At 43.1% G+C, this 23,253-nt stretch overlaps 4 protein-coding genes across 4 annotated transcripts; 3 read left to right on the top strand and 1 right to left on the bottom strand.

The window, feature by feature from the left end:
* Nucleotides 1–4,791: 4,791 nt before the first annotated feature.
* LOC128710930 (protein SCAI) lies at nt 4,792–10,017 on the bottom strand. The gene is made up of 10 exons (XM_053805795.1): nt 9,737–10,017; nt 9,399–9,629; nt 9,198–9,320; nt 6,614–6,757; nt 6,220–6,356; nt 5,951–6,139; nt 5,679–5,877; nt 5,389–5,450; nt 5,107–5,307; nt 4,792–5,036 (listed from the first exon to the last, which is right to left on the bottom strand). Exons 1-10 carry the CDS (start codon nt 10,015–10,017, stop codon nt 4,792–4,794), a joined length of 1,812 nt encoding a protein of 603 aa, XP_053661770.1.
* A 2,899-nt stretch (nt 10,018–12,916) lies between these two features.
* LOC128713443 (STING ER exit protein) lies at nt 12,917–13,670 on the top strand. The gene is made up of 2 exons (XM_053808303.1): nt 12,917–13,037; nt 13,120–13,670. The coding sequence occupies exons 1-2, from the start codon at nt 12,917–12,919 to the stop codon at nt 13,668–13,670; spliced, it is 672 nt and encodes a 223-aa protein (XP_053664278.1).
* A 772-nt stretch (nt 13,671–14,442) lies between these two features.
* Nucleotides 14,443–16,678, top strand: LOC128715368 (hexamerin-1.1). Its single transcript, XM_053810252.1, has 3 exons — nt 14,443–14,533; nt 14,608–14,735; nt 14,819–16,678. The coding sequence occupies exons 1-3, from the start codon at nt 14,443–14,445 to the stop codon at nt 16,676–16,678; spliced, it is 2,079 nt and encodes a 692-aa protein (XP_053666227.1).
* A 1,981-nt stretch (nt 16,679–18,659) lies between these two features.
* Nucleotides 18,660–20,895, top strand: LOC128715298 (hexamerin-1.1-like). The gene is made up of 3 exons (XM_053810180.1): nt 18,660–18,750; nt 18,825–18,952; nt 19,036–20,895. Exons 1-3 carry the CDS (start codon nt 18,660–18,662, stop codon nt 20,893–20,895), a joined length of 2,079 nt encoding a protein of 692 aa, XP_053666155.1.
* The last annotated feature ends 2,358 nt before the right edge of the window (nt 20,896–23,253 follow it).

Consider the following 23,253-nt stretch of genomic DNA (forward strand, 5'->3'; position numbering starts at 1 on the left):
GTGTATATATTCTTGTTTTGCGATTTTGCTGCTAATTAGCGTTCTTCCATTATATTTCTTCAACTTTTTTTTCCTTATTTTTGAGTTTTGAGTGTGTGTTTTTTGTCATGTTTCGGATTTATCGTGTGTGTTTCCTCCATTGTTTCCTTCGCTTTCCCTTTATTTTGTGTTTTTTTGCCTAGTTTTGTATATTCTCATTAAACACTTTGGTATCACCTTTACGGGTCGCTGTTACTGCTGCTTTTTTTTTGTTTCGTTTGGTTTTGTTTTGTTTGTTTTCTTCGTCTGTATGTTTTCTTTTACTCGTACACTACACTTGCTACGATGCTACGATGACTAGAGAGTACGCGCTTAATCGTGTGTTATCGCAATTTGTGTGTGTTTGGTTGTTTTTTTGGTTTTCGCTTCCTCATTTTTCGCTCGTTTCGCTTATCCCTTTGCTGTACAAACGCGGGGTGCTTTTCTGTTTTATACGGTTGGCATGACACATTGCGCGATATTGCGACGAAACAATAAATATTACACAAGGGGTTTTTGTATCCTTTCATTTACGTGGATAATTTAGCTACCATCTAACAGAAAATGAACAACGAACAACGATGAACGGACATTCCCTTCCTGTCCCCTGTGACTCTGTTACTGTGTGGTGGTTGAGTGACTCGGAGCGATTGTGAGCTATTTAAGTGAACGACTAATATATTATGCTATACGAGGGGCAAAGGGTAGGAGAAGGCGTTTCTCGCAGCGGGAAAAGGACGATGAACTAGGATGGGTGGTCTGCGCTTGGCTGTTTTGTGTGTTTCCATTATCTATATATCTGTGTCTGTCAGCTAATGTGTCCTTTTCTTCTTGTTTGTCGGAGCAGAAATGAGGAGTATGAGTTTGAGTATGGTTTTTATTATGATATAACTCTGTGGCTCTGGTGTGTTTACATTCAACATTCCGCGCATATAGTAACCTAGAAGCGTTTTTTTTTTCTTATTTCTTATTGGTATTTATCTATTTTTGATGGCATTTTTGTGTTTTGTTTGATGATGTGAGCTGGGTTGGTTACCGTCGTGTTTTTTTTAAGTTTCATCTACAGTATATAGTTTCATTTTTCTTCTGCTTGATTGTTTGGCCTAGCAATCGATTGACCTTTTTTGCCTGCATTCTGTTGCCCTTCCCGTGCACTGTACGATCCAAGTGGATCACCCAATCGAGCCATCGGAACTGTCTTTCGTACATGCATGTATAATACAATCAACAAGGGAAGGGGAAAAAAGACTTCTTTGGTCTGAGGTGAGTACTCCGGTACAACTAAATTCAAACGCGCCCTATATGTGTTGTGTGCGATCTATTCAAGCGAATATTTCCCCTGTCCATTAGCTAGTGTACGTCCATCGAACGATCCTATCCAAACATCAAAATTGGGAGTCGTCGGCGCATCTCGACTGCAAGCGATAGAGAGTCAGGCGGTGTCGGAAAAAGGAACCAACAAAAAGAAAAAGTATCAACAACAATAAAATAAACCGAAAACCAAAAAGGAACAACGAACCGGTAGAGAGCACATACTCCGAACGAGTTTTAATGTTGTGTCGCTACGTGTTGCTACGGGGGGACAAGGATTGCTCTATCGTCTGCCTGTCTATCTACTGCATACCTACATTACCTAGCTTGTGTATACTCACAGACCCAACTCCGGACAAATACCGTCTACATCTCGCACTAGCACACCCACATAATTCTATAGCCACGAGGATTCCTAACTGCCCGGGGGTAGAGACCGTACGCCCGGCTAAAACCAAATCTTGCATCGCTCTATACGTTTAAAGTCACTATTTGACTAGACGGAGGAGTGGGTTTTGCAAAATATATAGGAATGTTGTGTTATACATGTTTGGTTTGTTTGTTTGTTTTTTTTTCTATACTGTTTCAGGTTCAGTATTCAAGCTCTGGCCCAGCGATGATGAACAAAAGTCTTTTGGTTTTAGCAAATAATCGTTTCGATTTGCCGAACGAAACTGTTCCAATTGTGCTGTTTTTTTTCACTCCTTTCGTTTACTGCGCCGTTTTTTTTTTTTGCAATATCTGAACACACATTCTCTTTGCCGTGTTCTTCCTGTTTGCCTCGTACGAATCTCGTGGTTTTTGTTCATTTTATGTCTAAATTATATTTCCCTACCTACACACCATTTATGCTAGACGACACACCTTTACACCTTCCATCTGCTTGCATTGCCAACTGTTTCCTGCATCTTCTCCACTCGATCCAAACTTTCATCCCAAAGCCGATGATGATAACCGTGGATGATTCGACTCAAAACTACTACGCGGCGCATTACATATGTGTATATATATATATATAGATGTATAGGTGTATATACCTAAATAACCTTACAAGTTGTTGTCTACAGTAAAAGAAACAAAGTTTGGAAACTAAACAATTGTTTTCCCGGTTCCGGTGTGTATGTGTGTGTGTGTTTCACTCGGTCCGTCGCTCAAGAAGGATCCTTCTTCACGACGCACGACTGAACCATACATCTGTGGTACGCGAGCGCCATTGTGTCAATGTGTGTCATGTATATGCGAATGGATTACCCGCTCCTCAAAAGCATATGTTTCTGTATTCTGTCTTCCTTTGCCTTCATGTGTGTTTTGTGTTTGTTCCATTCCTATGTGTTTTGCGCTCTTGTTCGAGTTCTGTTATCTTCGCGGCCCACTATATGAGTGGGTTGATTCATTTGTTGTTTTGTTTTCTTTTGTTTATTTAAGTTGTTTTTAATTTGTTTGTTTTTCCTCTCCCTTTCTCTCTCTCTCTCTTTCTCTATCGTTCTTTTTTGTTTCCTACTAATGAAGCGAAATAGCGGCAGTGATCACACGTTTATATATTGTCCAAATATCGGCTGGGTATCTTCTTAAGTAGATGTTTTATTTTGCTTCTGCGTGTCAGTGTTTCCAAAAGTCCTTGTATTTCGTGGTTCCTCCCACTCTCTCTCTCTCCTGTTTTAGCTTTTGCAGTAGGGTACGCATGTAAGATTAAACCGAAATGTTACCACCGTCTTCACAGTGCGCTTTATCAGTTGGCATCACAGTAAGAGAAGTGTGTGAACGTGTTCTAGTGAGAATGATTAAATCAAATAACACGATCGAAACGTACTAGGTGTACACGTAAAGCAAGTTTACTAGCACGTTTTGCTGACTAGTCCGGTGTTATACGCTGTATAACATAAAAACCTTCAAAACGGATGTCCCTTTCGGAAAGCAAATTACACGTGTTAGGGGGGAAGAAAATGATAACCACATCAAAACCTTTACAAACTAAACAAGCCGGCGGAGTATTGTACAGGTTTTTGCGTTTGTGTCTTTCCGTCCATTTTCTGTCATGTTTAAATTTTCCTATAATATATACGTTTGTAAGCATATGTTTTTTTCCCGTCTTCCCCTTCGCCTGCTGCTGTCCTTTCAATAAGTATCGCGAGTTTTTGCTGCATTTTCTTGTTCCTCCCGCTTTTATCTGCCCCCTCTATAAGTAATTTAGTTTCTCATTGCGCAAGCGGATGTGTGTTAATGTAGGTATATTTTTGCATTTATATAAATATAAATATGTTTATGTATAAATAGATAAACTTTGATATATCTATACTCTCTCATGAACGGTTTTTGTGTGCACCCGGTACCATGATACGCCATGGACCCTGTTGGTAGCGGGGAGAATGAGGAGGAGATCGTAGATCTTGCGTCCACTTCCGTTTCCTTGCCACACTTTCGATCTACGAACAAACGAACGAACAAAAAAAACAATGGAATTGTCGCGACTAGGACTGGTCTTAACGGGTAAAGTTTGCTCTGTTCATTTTGCTCCATGTTTTATGTGTGTGTGTGTGTTTTTTTTTAGCTCCAAATGGCTTTGCCATGCTAGTGTTTTTTTCTTTTGTATTTTCCCGTTTAGCTCACTTCTTTGCTCGCTTGAGAGATTGTGGGAAATCCACCTGCACCATATCGTGCCATTGAGTACCACGCCTCACAACTCATAGTTCAGTGCATCACCAGGTTATATTCTCTGTCCCGAAGGGGGAGAAGCGCACTATATAAATATGGCCATACAAAACGCGCGATCACCGTTGTCCCGCCTAACGCCACCAGTTTTTCCGCGCCCACACCAAAAAAAAAAACCCACTAAAACCCATTCCTTCGCTTCTCTGGTCGTGTCTGGTTGGTTGGTTGGCGTACGAAAGCCACAAGCACATTCGATAGCCAATGTCGTATAAATAGTAACAAGTCGCGTAAAAAGCTACAAATATATGTGTTTTGATCTACGAACCGAACATTGGTTGCATGTGTGTAGAGTAGTGCGAACCAAACAAAAAACGAAGGGAGAAATATTCCGAGCACGCTAGAAGACGTTGGAAAGCAACAAGCTTTTTTAAAACTAGCCATTCGAGTACGTATTAGCACGCTACTTAATACTTATCGATCGTTGGCCGATCTGAACGTGTGGTGCGTCGATCCGAACGCTTGTGGAACACCCCACACGCACACACACAATAGAGGACAATAGTTTTTTTTTTAATCGTTGGAAGCGACGTACTTGTTCCTTCGTGCTGATGCTCAACAGAGAACAACGTACGACATGGTTGGACGCAGCACCGTTAAACGATCATGGACGACCATTGCGCTTCGCAGCATCGCCATTTGCAGCGTTAGCATGGTGACAATCGCACCCGAAAACACGTGGAAGCCTGCACTCAGCACGGCCGGATCGTCGCTACCGGATGGGAACCGTGCGGAGTAGCTCGTACCACACGTGCATCAATCGCCTTCCGGACCCTCCACAAAGTGGCCCCTCACGTCGAGCGCGGTGGCTAGCTGCAGCACGATGTGCGCCAGTGACGGATGTTCTAGCAGTTCCGGCCCGGGAAGGGGTGGTTCGCAGCGGGGTCGCTGATGCCGCCCCCGGAAGCCACGGTGCAGTCGTAACGCCACATCGCAAAACACGAACCGTAGAATGAGCGTTCGCAGGAAATCATCACCGAAGAACTGCACGTACGATGAGTCTGTGAAGCAGCGCGTAGGTGAGCATTAGTGATTGAGCAGTAAGAATATGCACGTGGCGGGGTTAATTACCTATGTACCCGATACCCTGTTCAATTTCGTCCATCCGGCAACGCGTCACTAGACGGGACGCTTCGGTAACGAACCGGTCCACATAACTTTGACATCGTTCCCAGTGATGTATCGGCACATCGCCGACATTGCAGATGTAGCACATGGCCGTCATTGGCGAATGCAGGAATAACGTAAACAGCGAACCGTGATGCTGCAAATCTGCAAAAACCCCGAACGGGACAGTAATCGTCAACGAACGTGCTGTGAACGTGTTGGAGAGCGTGAAGCACTTACACTTACCTTGGTAGTTGGCAGGAATATCCTGTGGTGACATGAGTATAACTAACGGCTGACCGAAGTACCTACGGATGGAAAATCATACTTTGTGTCTGTATTGTGTCTTATGAATCTTTTGCGAACAGACATTCAGCGAATAGCTAGTTAATTCATGAGTCGATTCTGAAAACATGCATGAATGCTCAAAGATATCACAGAGCCGTGAATCCCCATAGATGAAGAAATTTTAAGATGACTCTTTAAGGATTCGTGAATGTTCGGAAATTGCAAACAACTTCTGCAGTCTCCCATACCTCGGTATGTGCTGGAACACGAATGAATTATCCGAATCGATTATGATGAAGAGAGGCCGCCGCGTGTACGGATATAGATCGCCCGGATACAGACAGTGCGGTTCCTTGTAGCCGGCGCTCGATTTCCCACGCACCGATAGTCCACTGTCTACTGCGTCGCGTTTTACACTCGTGGCCAATCCTCCCAGCTCGTAACCATCTGTGCCGCGAACAGAGCAAGCAAAGTCAGACGAATCACCATCAATCCAGCCCGGTGGTACCTTATTACTTACAATCTTGCGGATGCTTCGTAGTCGAGAAGCACCCGTCGGCGGACATGTACAGCAACAGTGCACCACCCGGCGGCAGCTCCTTGAACCCGCTGGATAAAAACACCATCAGCTGGCTGAGTGATGGCTTGTACAGCAAATACTTGTGTGGATTATCACGCATCGCTCGGCGATCTCCATTTTCCACGTATCCTGCAACCGGGAGAAGAAGGAAAGTTCGTATGATAGCGGGGGAAACAGATTGGTGCGACGGTGCCGAAGCTGAAACATACCTTTGGAACCCGGTACACCGTACGGTGGCATACGACTCGCGGCTGGACTAGCATCGTGTGGACCTCCGTGTGCCATCGGATGACCGATCATGGGATGCATCGCATCGGTTGGTTCACGTTCCAACGTTTGTAACATCCTGATGTAGGACAAAACATTAAAAAAACATTGATTAAATGCAACACTTACACGAGCTACAGCTACCTTTTTTAACGCTACAGTTCTTAATGGATGGATCTGATTCAGATTCATGAATGATTCTGAATCTCTACTCCACCGATTCATTAATCCTTCAAGATTTATCAATATTCAAGGATTTATGAATCTTTTGAGAGGCGGTTCAAGATTTGAATCCTCATCGCAGATTTGAAGCCATTTCTGAGCACCAGTTCTTACCGAAACATGTCCATCGTTAGCTCCGAAAATTTGGCCTGCTCGCAAGCGGAACCAACGATCAAAATCTCCTGCAGGCTGAGCGTCATGTGCGGTGTCCGTTCGCAGGGTGGGGTGGTGAGCGGGCTTAACCTGGAACCAGAACCACTTCGATTCAACACGGGTGAAGTTACCTTATTCCGTACGGGGAACGACGAATGGCCCGTGCTTTCGACTACATTTGGTCACCCTTACTCGTGTGGTTGTTAGGTTTTGTTGTGGTTGTTGTTGTTTGATGTGCGTTTATATGTGTGTGTGTGTGTGGCTTGTGGGAAGTGTGTGTTTCTGAGTGCAGGTGACCGTGTGTTTTGACAATGACCACTAGGTGCGCATGTATTGATGTATGTGTGCCCTGTACGACGTGAGTGAGTTTATGTGGGGGATTTTTTTGTTGTCTGATGAAGTTTATGTTATGAAAGTAATGAAACTGATCGATGGGAAGTAAGCCAATGAGGCAGCTCAATGATTGTTGCTTTTCGCGATCGATTCTGTATCACCGGGATCATGTAAAATGTGAATGGATGGCTTGTTGAATGACTTTAAGGAGGTAAAAACAAAGATTATTTGTACGCTGTTTTGTCATTTGCTAGTTTGCATCGAAACACACTACAACCAAAAATGGATTCAAGAAAATGGTCGACTTACTGCATACTGCGTTGGTGTCACTGTTTCATTACTGTATGGTTCTGCTCTATTCGACACCACGTACATGAATACATAACGACCCGTTCCCGGTTGTGACCTAATTTCGAACCGCACAAATGAACGCTCTCTTGCACTCCGGTCCCCAAAAGCCACATTTTTTCGATGATTGCCGTTAAGCTTTCTAACTAGCGTTCTTGATGATCGTTCAACCATAAAGCGAACCACGCGCCGTAGTACACGATATGACAAAAGCGATCAATGAACAGGGAATATGGTGAAGGTCGTGAATGGAAATGAAGCTTCGTCGAGTGAATAACGTCGTGCGCAAGGATGATCCAAAATGAAAGTGAACGGGCCAATATTCGTAAGATTTGCTTTTTTATTATCAGTGTCACTTATTAAGGGGCTCATCGTCTTATCAATAATGCAATATAAATCATCCGGTTCAGTTAATACCTTACTCAACTAGATTGAAGTAAGAGCAAAGCGTGGTATGCATATAATTTTGCGCAATTTAGGGAATTTTGACGACTGCTTTTACTTTCTGCCGTGATGAATGGAATGCCAAATTTGAGTTGCCGAAAAGAAAAGCCAGTATTGGGTTGTAGCTACACCGAACGAACTGTTTGCTCTTACTGCCTTAAGATTAGTTAACTTATATGCTAGAGGATTTTTTGTTTGTTTGTTTATTAGCAGCAGTACAAAATCAAACTGAAAACATTTCGAATACAATCACGACAAACGAAAAAACCAATCGGAGAATTAAAACAAAACAAAATTCGGTAAAGATAATAAAAAAGTAGCGTTTGAAGTGGTTTTTTTTTCGTTTTTTTTTGTTCAAAAGTGTGCAACCAGTACAGAGAATTGGAAAGAATTCAATAGCCAATCAAATGGAACGATAGAGATACATAGCCAATCAACCAAGGAAGCCGAAACACGTAAGGAAGTAAGAACACCAGCAGACGATTCGCAAACGCAATTAAAACAGAACGCGGATTAAGATACAGTTACTGTACATACGGTAAACCTGCAACGTGTACCGGGGAAAGAATGCAACCAACACAACACCTTTGTGATAAGGACCAGTACGCTAACAGTGAGAGCTTAGACTAAACAGGGGCACAGCTGAACTTTTTATAATCACACCAAGGGTCGGTGGGTTGGGTTAGCAAGATGTAAAAATTTGCTTGATAAGTTGACTAAAACAGAAGTATGTTAGTTATTAAATTGTTTTGTTCCTTTTTGTAACAATGATGTGTACTTGTAGTATAGATTGAGCGGTATTTTATGTAAGTTTCAATGTGTCCTTTCTTTTCACATGTGGTAAGCGTTGTACTATTAGTTACGTTAAATGGTGGGTATAGTAATGGGAGATAGATCGAGAAACGGAAAGCTACATTTAGCAAAGCAAGGCGATAAAATAACACTCAAAAGGAACGGTTTTTCTTATTAAAAGCTTATGAAAAAAGAACCTAGCCTATGCAAAACTATTCTGACTACAACATTTCATTTCAGTTAAGCTTTTCACTCAATTAAATAATGCGAGTGTACTGTTACAATTGTTTAAGATAATAATAATCAACTCATATACTCGATACACTATATCCTTTCATCTATACTTCCTACTATTTTTACAAATACCCGAAATCACGAAAGCTTATAGGATTTTTAGAATAATTACGTTTAAATAATTTCCTATGCGAAATAGAACTCCTCCGCATAAAAACGTAAAACGAATAGCGACCGACTAACGTAAGAAGCGATTCACATACATTGCAAAACTAATGGCACATAAACAAAAGAGAAGTAGAGTAAAGGAACTACATAAGAAGAAGAAGGTAATAATCGGAAAGCACGGGCCTAACACTAAGCTACACTACGCTCTTAACGGCTAGCAACTAACCTGTGCGATAGTACGATCGGGTTCGTATCGGCATGCAGCACGGCGACGGCCGATTCCGCCTTGATGAACCCCTTTATTTCCTCCAGCACTAGTGACCACTCTAGCTGATCTTCTGGCTCGTACCTAAAACATTACAAGAAACGGTATGACGGTGTTTCATTTCATCGGGAGGGGTTGTGTGAAGCAGAAAAAAACACTTACGTAGTGGTGTATTCCTGTATTTGTCGCTCCAATTCAATAACTAACTCTCTCACTAGCTTCATCTTCTTCAACAGTAAACAAACAACAATAAATCTAGCGTAGTAACGTAGTTTCTTAACCATGAGATCCGGTCGGTCCTCCTTGATTGCTCTAGAGTAGTAAGCGCGCCCCCTGATCGCAGCATAAAAAGAGTATGCCTCATTGAGATAATTTGTTTCACTCGTTCTAAGGCTACAAAACAGAGAAAAGAGAAAGAAAAGGACACGAGTTAGTATCATCCGAGTGTGGGTGTGCGCGCAGGCTGTAGTTGATTGCCGGGGCTGGGTACGGTTGCTTACTAATAATGATAATAGAGTTGTCCAATTTTGCTAGCTATTTCTCCGATTTGCCATCGCTTTAAACCATACTTAGAATCTAGTACTAGTCTATGTTGCTGCTGAAACTTCCACAGCTTGGTGTAAACGTCGAACGTTCGACCGAAGTACGCCTGCCACTGCCGGTGCCCATACTGTGGCAGATCGCGAAGTCCGTTGAATAGCTGTTTCGACTTCTCCAGCAGGTGGCAGAATTCGAGCACTATTTTCCTATCCTGTTCCTCCGTTGAAGCCATCTTAACCATGCCGCCAACTGTTCATTGGAAAGCTATCCTGTGGACGAAAAGCGGGGAAACTCAATGAACGAAACTATGTCTTTTCGTTTGTGGGTGCAGCGAGAAATCACTCCACTGCAACTGCATTCGAAGAAATTGGTAAGTCGTAAACAAAACTTTTGTCACGGAATTTAATCTTTATCTTAGTTTTATTTAACGAAAACAAGCCCTGCTGTAAATAACACACTTGTTTTAATTGCTATCATGCGAATAGTGATTCAAATCAAAACATATTTACCCAATGGCAATTTCAAAAAGGGAACATCAAATGATTTCACTTCACAAAACATTACAAAAGACTAGGCGCCTCCTTTGATCCAAGACAACGTGTCCCGTCTGTCAAAACCTCATCAACCATCAGTGTCATTATTTTTTTCAATTTTTTCTCTGTTTTAAACGATATAAACAAACTGATGCCTTTGAAAAGCGGACTAAAGTCAGTAAGTTAATTTATTAATTTTAATTTCTCATCTCCCGCGAAATGCGTTGGAAGGGGGAAGGGTGACACATGCTGAACTCGACAATAAGAGGAGGCTGCTACTATTTGCACCACACACAACTACTCAATACACACACACACATATCCATCGCGTGCATTTCCTTTTCAAAGCGTATGTAAGATGAAACGAGTCACCAACACACTCAACCCGTAACACAGTTGTTTCTCCATCGGATAGTAGTAGTAAATATAGTACTATCATGTAGGTTGATCCACTTTGCGTACGCAAAATACACTAAGAAGAAGAAGAAGGAAGGAAAAACAACATTCCGTTCATACTTCGAAATGCACCTTCACCATTGCCATTGAGCAAAATGCATCCTCAACAAAGACCTCACATATTGCTATCACTGAATCATCTCACACAGTTCTTTCTCAACCTCGTTCAAATCCTTTCACATGGTTCTGTTTCTCATCACCTCCCCATCTTCCCCCGCCATACGGGGTGGGTATGAAAATGTATACCCCCCCTCCACCCGTTTACATGCTTTGCCGCTTTGCTATTCTCGAGGCCTCCTCCGGGCAGGATATGCACTAATGCATTACACCGCTCCCGGTTCCGTATCCTTTATACCTTTAGCCTACAAACACACACACTCGTACACACGCGGGTGTGTGTACACACGCTCTGCTGCAACGGCAGCCTGCATCACATGCGCCCTTACTGATGGCTTTCCTTATCAGTGCAATAATATCCATCAGGCCGCGTATCACTCCATTTCCGTTGTCTTCCGTGCTCTTCCTTCTCCTCGCTTCCGTTGCAACACCACCACCCCACAATCTGGCACGTTTCAGTGATTTGTTCTCTTCAGACACTGCGGAAGTTTGTGCCTCATCAACGTTTTCAATCCGTCTCGCTTGCGCGCGTGCTCACTCCTCTTCGCCCCACACACAAACACACACGCGGCTTCGCTCACCCTTCTCACCCATCATCACCAATCATCATCATCACCAATCATCATCATCATCACCGTCATTGTCATCGTGAAGCAGCAGCCACGGCAGGCAGGCAAGGATGTTGAAAGTTTGTGTGCAGCGAAAGCATTGTTGGAATTGTAGCAACCATTGATTTTTATCACCACACTATTTATGTGTGTATCGTACTGTGCACAGTATCATGCTTCTTTCGGATCCGGTATCACACCGCACGTGAGAGCGAGAGATGTTGGGGCAGTGCTGGGTTTCATCAACTATTTTTTTCTTTTGTTCACCGTGCGATTCTTGGCCTTTCTGCCTTTTTTTTTTTTGGTTTTCCGCAAAAGCCCACCGTGAACCGCACCATGCGCGCAGGGGCACAATTCACGTGCGTCGAAACGGTGAGGGGTTGGTTAATGCGCCTCGCGGGACAACAGCCAGAATGAAACGGCACCACATACTACACAGAAACACACACGCACAAATGCATACACACATCCGTATCGTTGTGCCTTGGTGAGCTTCACAATACTTTACTCACAACTGCTGGTGACAATATGGTACGCTATACTGCCGTAGTAGGTAGCATCATCATTACCACCATCATCACCATCATCATGCTCCCTATATACTTCTGCAAGGATTGCTGACCTGAGGCCTACATTGTACCGCTGGATGCCCAGATATACCCGAACACATCCCCATATCAACATGCACTAATTCTTTGCGCGATTTTCATTTACTTGGCACAATTTGCACAAAACTCAGATGAAACGGAATCCGTGCAGACTGCAATCCGAGGGCTGGTTGGGAAAACACACACAAGGCACACACCAAGCTAGCCCCGTTTACGGACAAACCACGATTTTGTACTTACAGCAACCTAATTACTACGCGAATCACACTGCCGTTGCTTACGCGTTTGTGCTAGCGTTCGTTTTACTGCCAATTATGCTACTTTAAATATTATTTTTAAAGGTTTTCTGTGTAAGGCAAAATCTATGTGACTAGATTTGGAGTGAAAAAACTCGAAAACATTACACTGTGGTACGTTCCGGCGACCATCACCGGTTGACAGCACGGGGAAAACGAATGTCCTTGAAATCCGGCCCGGTGCGTAAATTTTGACATGTTGACTCCATCCGTGCCCCATCGTGATTGCGTTGAGAAATGAGAATGTTTTTAACCTGGAAAGGACGAGCTTGAGCACAATTCATTTAATTTTTATCAAGAAAATAATACATGATTCATTTAAATAAAAAAAACACAACTCCTGTCGATGTTCAATAATTACCCAATTCAGCTGAATCTCCTTGTGCGCACGTGTAGACGCTGCTCATTGAGACCGAGCTGAATGCGGGCAGTTTGACAGCTGCTATCGAAAAATATGAATGTAAACAAAACAAAGTTTTGGAGCAGAAGTAGCTGCGGCAGTTCCCGTGTTCCAGCCGAAAAATGCCGAAAGTAGTATCGCGTAGTATTGTTTGTTCCGACTCGAAAGACAAGGAAGAATACAATGAAACTGGACCGCTTAATATATACTACTGTTTGTGTGGACAAATGAGTTTAATTTTAGGTATCATACGAACCAACTCACTAAGCATTTGAAAGTTGCCTTTTACTTAAATCCTTTGCTTTGGTTCACTTTCCTGTTATAGATTGTACACTGGAGAAACTACCTCTGAGACAGTTGGATGGCGCCCGCGTGATAGACAGTGCACGCCACGCAAACAAAGTGAATGCAGATCCGAGCGAAACCGTCTTCATCCAACGGGAGGCGGGCATCGAGAAGCAGCATCGGCTGAAGTGCAAAAAGTGCGGTTTGCCATTGTATTACCGGCACAGCAACGATCCGCAGGTGACGTTCGTCATACGCCGAGCACTGGTAAAGTGCAAGAGTGAGGCTAAAATTTCGGAGATTATTAAAACGCCAAGCACAAGCCTCAACCCCACGCTGGAACCGAAGAAGGTGATGGTTACAAAGCACACGAAGAATATGGGCAAGTTTAGCTCGGTGACCGTATCCACCATCGATGAGGAGGAAGACGAAATCGAAGCTCGGGAAGTGGCGGACAGTTATGCGAACAATGCTCGCATCATCGAAAAGCAACTCGAGCGAAAGGGCGGTAAAACGAACGAAGATGTATTGAAGGAGAAAATCGAACCACCACCACCGAAAAAGACGCGCGGAACATTGCTCGACACATAGATAAGACAAATGTCACGATGATGTTAGATATTAAACCACAATAAATTCATGTATAATTGAACCGAAATCAAATTAGTTAGTTTCATTATCAGAGATTATCGGCATGACTACGTATTGTGGTCACAGGACAACACTGCAATGCCCAATAAACTTAAGAGTAGTTAATGCAATTTCTTCAGCTTCTTCTGTATTTGTACTTATTCACACTGTCTATTGTCCCGACCAGCTTCAGTACAAACGCCAGAAACGATAATCCGTTGGGCTGAAAGGATTTATCTCTCAATGATTTCAATCTAGTATGACATCCCTGACATCCACCTGCTAGCAAATTCTACAAACTGAGCATCTACATATCAATTATATCATTTATACTAAAAAAGAGCTTATACAATAAAAAATGACACACCTTTAACAAATAAGCGAAATAGTAAGTAATTGTTTAATGAAATCAGTAAGGCGAGCAATAAAAATTCACATAATAGTCGATAGTACTATCATCTCTGCTGGGAATCCAGCTCTGGTCCGATGACCTGAACTCAAAATAAGTTTATCATTAGTCAAAGAACCAAACCACTGATAATGCATTTTCGACCGGATTTTTACACGTTTACACGTACACGTTACCGACCATGACCGGATTTTTGTACGTTTATTTGTTTCTAAGGCCCACCAAAAGATTGATAAGCAACGAAATGCATCGGAAGTATAAAAGCTGTGCCTCGACGTCCAAAAAGTCAGTCTCGTAACTGTAGTCAAGCAGAAGCTGGTCAAGATGAAACTCATCATCCTGGCGGTGGCGATCTCCCTGGCAGTTCTTGCCAGTGGATCTTACGTTCCAAGCACCAAATTCGAAGCGAAATATGGTAAGTCTACCTCTACTATCTTCAGCTACACGCAGATTCTTACAGCAAACTGTTATTGTCCCTACCCCTCACAGCGGACAAGGACTTCCTGTTCAAGCAAAAGTTCTTCTTCGAAGTGCTGCGCAACATTCATCTGCCGCTGAAGTATGACGAATACGTCCCGTACACCAAGACCTGGGTGTATGATGAGACTAAGTACAATGTAAGTAACAAAAGCAATTCGCCAGAGCCGTAGAACGAAATCTCTCATATCCTTACATTTTCTCCACTGCACCTCCTTACCAGGACTTTGCTCAAGTGTCCGAGTTCTTCGACTTTTACAAGACTGGTGCCTTCCTGGAGAAGGGCGAGATCTTCACCATCTACAATGAGCAGTATCTGCGCCAGACCTACGCCCTGTTCACCTTCCTGTACAACAGCGTCGATTTTGACACCTACTACAAGAATGTCATCTGGGCTCGTGACAACATCAACGAGGGCATGTTCATCTACGTCCTGCATCTGACCGTGATGCACCGCTCCGATCTGCAGGGCATTGTCCTACCAGCCATCTATGAGATCTACCCGTACTACTTCTTCAACACTGAAGTGATCCGCTCGGTCAGCTACAAGAAATTGTACGATCCCAAGTTCGGATTCTATGGCAACGGCAAGTACAACGTCGTCTACGCCAACTACACTGCTTCCTATCCCGTGGATTACTACAACAACTTCTACACCGAGGAATACCTGAACTACTACACCGAGGATATTGGTCTTAACTCCTACTATTACTACTTCATGATGGACTATCCGTTCTTCCTGGGCGGAGACAAGTTTGGACTGATGAAGGATCGTCGTGGAGAGCTGTACTGGTACATGCACCAGATGCTGATCGCCCGCTACAACCTGGAGCGTATGTCGAACTACATGGGCACGGTCAAGCCGCTGGTGTGGCGTTTCCCGCTCAAGACCGGATACTTCTCGCTGCTCAGCTACTTCAACGGTGTGCCGTTCAAGAGCCGTGACTACAACTATATGATCAACGACGAGTTCTACTACAAGCTGGACTGGATCAACAGCTGGGAGATGAAGATCCGCAAGATCATTGAGGATGGATACTACTTCATGGAAGATGGATCTCGTATCAACCTGCGTCTGCCGGAATCGATCGCTTTCTTCGGAGATCTGCTCAACTCTAATGTGGATAGCGTTGATGCCAGCTACGTGGGATACATTGAGGTGTTCTCGCGCCTCTTGCTCTCTGGAAACGACTTCAATGCCTACAAGGTCTGGCCGTCCGCACTGATGCAGTTCGAGACCAGTCTGCGTGATCCAGTTTTCTATCAGCTGTACGAGCGCTTCATGGATCTGTACTACTACTTCAAGCGGTTCCTGCCTAGCTACACTTTCGACGAGCTCAATTTCAACGGTGTCGTCATCAAGGATGTCACCTTCGAAAAACTGACGACCTACTTCGACTTCTTCGATTCGGATGTGTCCAACGTGCTGCCGATGCCTTCTACCGACAAGTACTTCGACTTCGCCGTCTTCGCTCGCCAGCGTCGCCTCAACCACAAGCCGTTCAGCTACACCATGAACGTCATGTCGGAATACACCGGAAAGGCCATCATCCGCATGTTCCTCGGACCGAAGTTCGATCGCTTCTTCGACCTGCAGTACTACAAGAAGTACTTCTTCGAGCTTGACCAGTACATGGTCGATTTCACCACCGGCAAGAACACCTTCGTCCGCAACTCGCGCGACTTCTACTGGAGCGTCAAGGATCGTACCATGTACACCGATCTCTACAAGAAGATCATGCTCGGCTTCAACGGACAGGAGAAGTTTGCCCTTGACATGTCGGAGGCTCACTGCGGATTCCCAGATCGTTTGATCTTGCCGAAGGGCTGGACCAGCGGTATGCCGATGCAGTTCTACTTCATCATCACGCCGTACACTGCCAAGACCTACGAGCAGGGCTACTTCTACGACAAGACCTTCTCGTGTGGTGTGGGATCCGGTATGCGCTTCTACGACAGCCTCCCGATGGGCTATCCATTCGATCGCGTCATCAACTTCAACTACTTCTACACCAAAAACATGTACTTCAAGGACGTGTTCATCTTCCACAACGACGAGTATAAAATGAACCAGACTTACTAAAGGACAACGCACCGTGTTATAATGTTAAAGATGATCTAATAAATCAGCAACTCAGCAAATTGGGATAAAACTCACAAAAAAATTTCATAACCTTGTTGTTAAGTCTCTAAAGTCTAAAGTTCCCGTATTCACTGACGGTTGGGCATAATTATTCAGCTGAAGAGAATAACGCCCAGGAAAGCTAGAAGTGATGCGGTAGGACTAAACCTTCTGAGGTTGTAATTGGAAAAAAGACGAAAAGGAATATCAACGTAGTCACTTACACAGGGGTGGCGTACACATAGGTGAGCGCACTTTCGAAGTCTTCCAAAAGTTCACCTATCTTGGGTCTAAGCAGTCTGAGGAAACTTCTCTATTCAAAACACCTGTCGCGACGAACGAAGCTGAAATTATATAGAACATATATAGTTCCAGCACTCAAGTACGTACTCTGAGACATGGACTTTGTTCAAAGCTGATGTAACCCTCTTACCCGCGTTCAAGAGGAAGATGCTCAGAAGGATTTTTGGCCCCGTATGTGTGAAAGGACAATGGAGGAGCCGCTACAATGACGAGCTCTACCAACTGTACCTCGAACTCACTTTCGTACAGCGGATAAAACTTGTCAGGTTCCGGTGAGCTGGTCACGTCATGAGACCGGACCGACCGGACCGGACGACCCAGCTTGTAAAGTCCTTTTAGGTCGTCCACATTAGGTTTTAAGTCGACAGATGGGGCGTAGTAAACCCAAAATGAACTGAGGTGATGGCGTTGATACGTCCGTCGGAATAGCCGGAACAATTAATTGGCTCACGACGGCGCTAGACCGTGATCGGTATAAAGGACTCCTTGCAGCGATATTAATCATACTTGAATCATATGGAATCTCATTGACACTTGATCAACTACTGATAAATATACAATGCTTAGCACATAAGGTTCCGTAGTCAGATCCATATTTTCCGGAGCCAGATAAATCCAACTTCAATACATTTCGCAGACGGCTATGAATTAACTTCAAACAGTTAACTACTGGAGTATGTGTACCAGAGGGGTATCGACTCCGAACTCAGTCCAAAGCCCGCATTTGATTTTGGATTATTTCTCGGTCCGAATCCGGGTTTTCGGGGCCGTAGACGGAATGGATTCGTGAATGCACTCCGAATTTATTATCAATAATCGAATCCCATCTGGCTCGGTTCCCCGTACGCCTATGACGTACAGATTGTAGAATAATTTAAATACATGTTTATCTATTAAAATTGAGTTACCGAGCTGCGTTTAGTTAAAGCCATCTATTGTTCATCATCAAATTTTTATACAACTAAATTTATTTCGGCCCAACTATATGAATATGCTTCACTGAATGATGACAGCTGAACAACTATTAATAATAATAAAAATAATTAAAAAAGATCGTATTTAACCTTAGCATGTATTGCTATTCAAATAGTTTAGTGTTATTTCGCCATGAAGGAAGGGTACAATGGGCAAACACGTGAGATTTTAATGTGTGATGTGTCTAATAGAGCATATAGCAGCAATTCATTGCACGATTCTAATTGCGATTGGTGACACTTTGTTTTATTGTTGTCTGACACTTTGTCTATTTTTTTTTTAATTCTAGAATGTATTGATTTTTTCGTTACTAAATGCACCTAGCAACAATATTATCTTTTTTTGTCCTTCATTGCTCCAACATTCATTGAACTCAGAGCGATACGACTTTATCATGGAGCGCACCGCACAAGAATAAACAATAAGTTGCAGCGATAATGCTATGCACCGAAAGATCACACATTAATCTATACCAAAAGCAGTACCGTTGCAAGAAATTCATACTTGATCACCTGTGCTGTTTGGTATATGCTGCAAAACGATGATAAGAAAACAATCTTAAACGCAAAAAACATTGAATTGAGCTTCATGCCGAGTATAAAAGCTATGCCTCGACGTCCAAAAAGTCAGTCTCGTAACTGTAGTCAAGCAGAAGCTGGACAAGATGAAACTCATCATCCTGGCGGTGGCGATCTCCCTGGCAGTTCTTGCCAGTGGATCTTACGTTCCAAGCACCAAATTCGAAGCGAAATATGGTAAGTCTACCTCTACTATCTTCAGCTACACACAGATTCTTACAGCAAACTGTTATTGTCCCTACCCCTCACAGCGGACAAGGACTTCCTGTTCAAGCAAAAGTTCGTCTTCGAAGTGCTGCGCAACATTCATCTGCCGCTGAAGTATGACGAATACGTCCCGTACACCAAGACCTGGGTGTATGATGAGACTAAGTACAATGTAAGTAACAAAAGCAATTCGTCGGAGCCGTAGATCGAAATCTCTCATATCCTAACATTTTCTCCACTGCACCTCCTTACCAGGACTTTGCTCAAGTGTCCGAGTTCTTCGACTTTTACAAGACTGGTGCCTTCCTGGAGAAGGGCGAGATCTTCACCATCTACAATGAGCAGTATCTGCGCCAGACCTACGCCCTGTTCACCTTCCTGTACAACAGCGTCGATTTTGACACCTACTACAAGAATGTCATCTGGGCTCGTGACAACATCAACGAGGGCATGTTCATCTACGTCCTGCATCTGACCGTGATGCACCGCTCCGATCTGCAGGGCATTGTCCTACCAGCCATCTATGAGATCTACCCGTACTACTTCTTCAACACTGAAGTGATCCGCTCGGTCAGCTACAAGAAATTGTACGATCCCAAGTTCGGATTCTATGGCAACGGCAAGTACAACGTCGTCTACGCCAACTACACTGCTTCCTATCCCGTGGATTACTACAACAACTTCTACACCGAGGAATACCTGAACTACTACACCGAGGATATTGGTCTTAACTCCTACTATTACTACTTCATGATGGACTATCCGTTCTTCCTGGGCGGAGACAAGTTTGGACTGATGAAGGATCGTCGTGGAGAGCTGTACTGGTACATGCACCAGATGCTGATCGCCCGCTACAACCTGGAGCGTATGTCGAACTACATGGGCACGGTCAAGCCGCTGGTGTGGCGTTTCCCGCTCAAGACCGGATACTTCTCGCTGCTCAGCTACTTCAACGGTGTGCCGTTCAAGAGCCGTGACTACAACTATATGATCAACGACGAGTTCTACTACAAGCTGGACTGGATCAACAGCTGGGAGATGAAGATCCGCAAGATCATTGAGGATGGATACTACTTCATGGAAGATGGATCTCGTATCAACCTGCGTCTGCCGGAATCGATCGCTTTCTTCGGAGATCTGCTCAACTCTAATGTGGATAGCGTTGATGCCAGCTACGTGGGATACATTGAGGTGTTCTCGCGCCTCTTGCTCTCTGGAAACGACTTCAATGCCTACAAGGTCTGGCCGTCCGCACTGATGCAGTTCGAGACCAGTCTGCGTGATCCAGTTTTCTATCAGCTGTACGAGCGCTTCATGGATCTGTACTACTACTTCAAGCGGTTCCTGCCTAGCTACACTTTCGACGAGCTCAATTTCAACGGTGTCGTCATCAAGGATGTCACCTTCGAAAAACTGACGACCTACTTCGACTTCTTCGATTCGGATGTGTCCAACGTGCTGCCGATGCCTTCTACCGACAAGTACTTCGACTTCGCCGTCTTCGCTCGCCAGCGTCGCCTCAACCACAAGCCGTTCAGCTACACCATGAACGTCATGTCGGAATACACCGGAAAGGCCATCATCCGCATGTTCCTCGGACCGAAGTTCGATCGCTTCTTCGACCTGCAGTACTACAAGAAGTACTTCTTCGAGCTTGACCAGTACATGGTCGATTTCACCACCGGCAAGAACACCTTCGTCCGCAACTCGCGCGACTTCTACTGGAGCGTCAAGGATCGTACCATGTACACCGATCTCTACAAGAAGATCATGCTCGGCTTCAACGGACAGGAGAAGTTTGCCCTTGACATGTCGGAGGCTCACTGCGGATTCCCAGATCGTTTGATCTTGCCGAAGGGCTGGACCAGCGGTATGCCGATGCAGTTCTACTTCATCATCACGCCGTACACTGCCAAGACCTACGAGCAGGGCTACTTCTACGACAAGACCTTCTCGTGTGGTGTTGGATCCGGTATGCGCTTCTACGACAGCCTCCCGTTGGGCTATCCGTTCGATCGCGTCATCAACTTCAACTACTTCTACACCAAGAACATGTACTTCAAGGACGTGTTCATCTTCCACAACGACGAGTATAAAATGAACCAGACTTACTAAAGGACAACGCACCGTGTTATAATGTTAAAGATGATCTAATAAATCAGCAACGCAGCAATTAAACGCTCCAAAAAATATTCGTTCTCAATTAAACGTGCATCTGCACACTTTAAACGAAACATTGTAAAACGTATCGGATGTTTTCAGTTTCTAGTTTCCAAAAGCTGCTTTAGAACGTTTATTGTTGTTTTAATTCACATTCCTCTTCTCTTCTGGTGCAAAATTCTTCGCGATCGTCATTCAATAGTGTCACAATGACTGAACTTACATTTTACACAACAAATCCAAATGTCAAGAGCACCCTTTCCGGTTCAATTGCGCACTGAATCAAACATATTTTGACTGCAAACCGATAGTTTGGTATCATCACACACATACACACAGCTAAATATCGATGCAATACTAATATTTTCTTTAAAGTTTATGCTGTATCTACTCTAATGTCACTGCACTGCAAGATCTATTATTCTCGAGCACAATGCACGAGTTTCTAATTTGGTAGCGATCTTTTCTGTTTTGCAAGCATTTGAACATAATTTTGTACAGATGACTAGGCTTGCTTTAGTGGTTCTATCTTTTTGTTTGCGTCGCATTTTGCGTGATTTGTTGCAGTATATTTAGTATATTGTATGTTTTAGATTCTGTGCTTAGCGTAAATCTTTTCTGAATTCCTACTGTAAGCTATAGTTTTGTTTTATTTTCGTTTGTTTGCAGAGTGGAAAATGATTGGCATTATATGAAGCAACTCATTTGTTGATACAGCAAAATGACAAGATTCTTAAGTACTAACAATCAAACTTATCCGAACTAACGTAGTGTAAAGTTGGAGGGAATGTGAAAGTGTGGCAAAAGAAACACTTTATTCGGAGCGATGAAACTAGAGAAAAATAACAAATCATAAGCTCAACAACGGCAGCAACGACCTTTACCGACAACCGAGTAAAATAAAAAAAATTGCGATTTCATAAGTAATGCAATGAAACAGACACATTTATAGACGAGTAAATTACGAAAGTATTGTATCATCAGTCCATAGTAAGCGAAACAAGTAAATAAAATTATTCATTGGACATTCTGTAACGATCGCCGTGCCTTTTGATCCCGATTTTCAATGAGATAGTAATGTAAGAAATGGATGACTTAAAATATCAATGGTAGAAACAGGACGGTACATTCAACAGCAAATAGATCAATAAGACAGTATTTTTTGTGGGTCTGATTTACAGGAGAATACCAAATTTAAATTTTGTAATGTACTGCAAGTATCATGTTTGCTAAACTGCATCAAATATGCTGCCTGTTAAAACCTGAATCGAGAACTACCGAATCGTAGACGATCGCATCACAAATAATATATAAAATGTGCAAATCTAGTTTTCCAGCGGATACTTTACAATGTGATCATGTTTTCGATTTTTGTCGCACCAACTTCATTATTAGTTGATTAGCGTTAAGTTTTAACAAAAATGCTGCAATAAATTGCATCCGTATGAGAACATGAATCGACTGTTGTGCAAAATAATCATGCTGCTGCTTTTATAGACGAACGTTGTTAAACAAATATAACAAATCTAACTCACATGTTTTGGCACGCACCTTCAGTTACGGACGGCAAATTTAAAGTGCGAGGAGTGAAATAAATATTGTATGTTCCATAAATATCACACATCCTTCTGGAACTTCTGTAGAACAAATTGAACTTACAAATGAACAAGATGAAGCAAAAGCAGGTGCGTGTAATATGTAAGGCAAAAAATAACCTTGGATAAATTAGAGTACGATAGCAACCAAAACGAGGATCGTCATTATGATCGATTTATCACATTGTTTCTGATTAAGCAAACGGTGTTATATATATAGAAAAAAAACTTGTTAATAATAGTCGATCGAAATAATACGCGCATGACATGGAATTTTCCGGCTCTATACAAGGCAGATATTCAACCAGAGCCAGAGCGATCCTATTTCAAATGTCATTTTCATTCTGTCATTTTGACACCTAGTATCTGTTTTCTTCTTTATAATAACATTTTGTAAACTATAGCCTGGATGCAAAAGCGATTACCGAATAAAACTATGGCTTCATTAGGATGAAAACGTTCAAAACCGAACACCACACTCACATGGACATCAAAGAGGAACCCAGCATCTATCGATTCATACACACAAGCAACAATTTGGTTAATTGTAGTGAATTGTTTACCGAATAAATTAGCATCGCCACTTCACATTCCTGGGTCATCATTTGCCGTATTTTGGGGTGAGTTCAAATTATATAAATTCATCTTTTAGCTTTCACAAATGTAACAAACAGATTAGTGATTTTTGTTTCTTTTAACACTGACTCAACTCATCCGC

Source organism: Anopheles marshallii, chromosome 3, assembly GCF_943734725.1.
Source record: "Anopheles marshallii chromosome 3, idAnoMarsDA_429_01, whole genome shotgun sequence".
Classification (NCBI taxonomy): Eukaryota; Metazoa; Arthropoda; class Insecta; order Diptera; family Culicidae; genus Anopheles; species Anopheles marshallii.

What these genes read in the sequence shown, in the direction of transcription:
- LOC128710930 (XM_053805795.1), bottom strand. Translation starts at nt 10,017, where the DNA reads ATGGTTAAGATGGCTTCAACGGAGGAACAGGATAGGAAAATAGTGCTC. An exon ending in CCGATCGTACTATCGCACAG is followed by an intron (nt 6,758 to 9,197) that starts GTTAGTTGCTAG and finishes GTTGAATCGAAG; the next exon opens with TGGTTCTGGTTCCAGGTTAA. An exon ending in CGGTGTACCGGGTTCCAAAG is followed by an intron (nt 6,140 to 6,219) that starts GTATGTTTCAGC and finishes TCCCGGTTGCAG; the next exon opens with GATACGTGGAAAATGGAGAT.
- LOC128713443 (XM_053808303.1), top strand. Translation starts at nt 12,917, where the DNA reads ATGCCGAAAGTAGTATCGCGTAGTATTGTTTGTTCCGACTCGAAAGAC. An exon ending in ACAAATGAGTTTAATTTTAG is followed by an intron (nt 13,038 to 13,119) that starts GTATCATACGAA and finishes TTCCTGTTATAG; the next exon opens with ATTGTACACTGGAGAAACTA.
- LOC128715368 (XM_053810252.1), top strand. Translation starts at nt 14,443, where the DNA reads ATGAAACTCATCATCCTGGCGGTGGCGATCTCCCTGGCAGTTCTTGCC. An exon ending in CAAATTCGAAGCGAAATATG is followed by an intron (nt 14,534 to 14,607) that starts GTAAGTCTACCT and finishes TACCCCTCACAG; the next exon opens with CGGACAAGGACTTCCTGTTC. An exon ending in ATGATGAGACTAAGTACAAT is followed by an intron (nt 14,736 to 14,818) that starts GTAAGTAACAAA and finishes CCTCCTTACCAG; the next exon opens with GACTTTGCTCAAGTGTCCGA.
- LOC128715298 (XM_053810180.1), top strand. Translation starts at nt 18,660, where the DNA reads ATGAAACTCATCATCCTGGCGGTGGCGATCTCCCTGGCAGTTCTTGCC. An exon ending in CAAATTCGAAGCGAAATATG is followed by an intron (nt 18,751 to 18,824) that starts GTAAGTCTACCT and finishes TACCCCTCACAG; the next exon opens with CGGACAAGGACTTCCTGTTC. An exon ending in ATGATGAGACTAAGTACAAT is followed by an intron (nt 18,953 to 19,035) that starts GTAAGTAACAAA and finishes CCTCCTTACCAG; the next exon opens with GACTTTGCTCAAGTGTCCGA.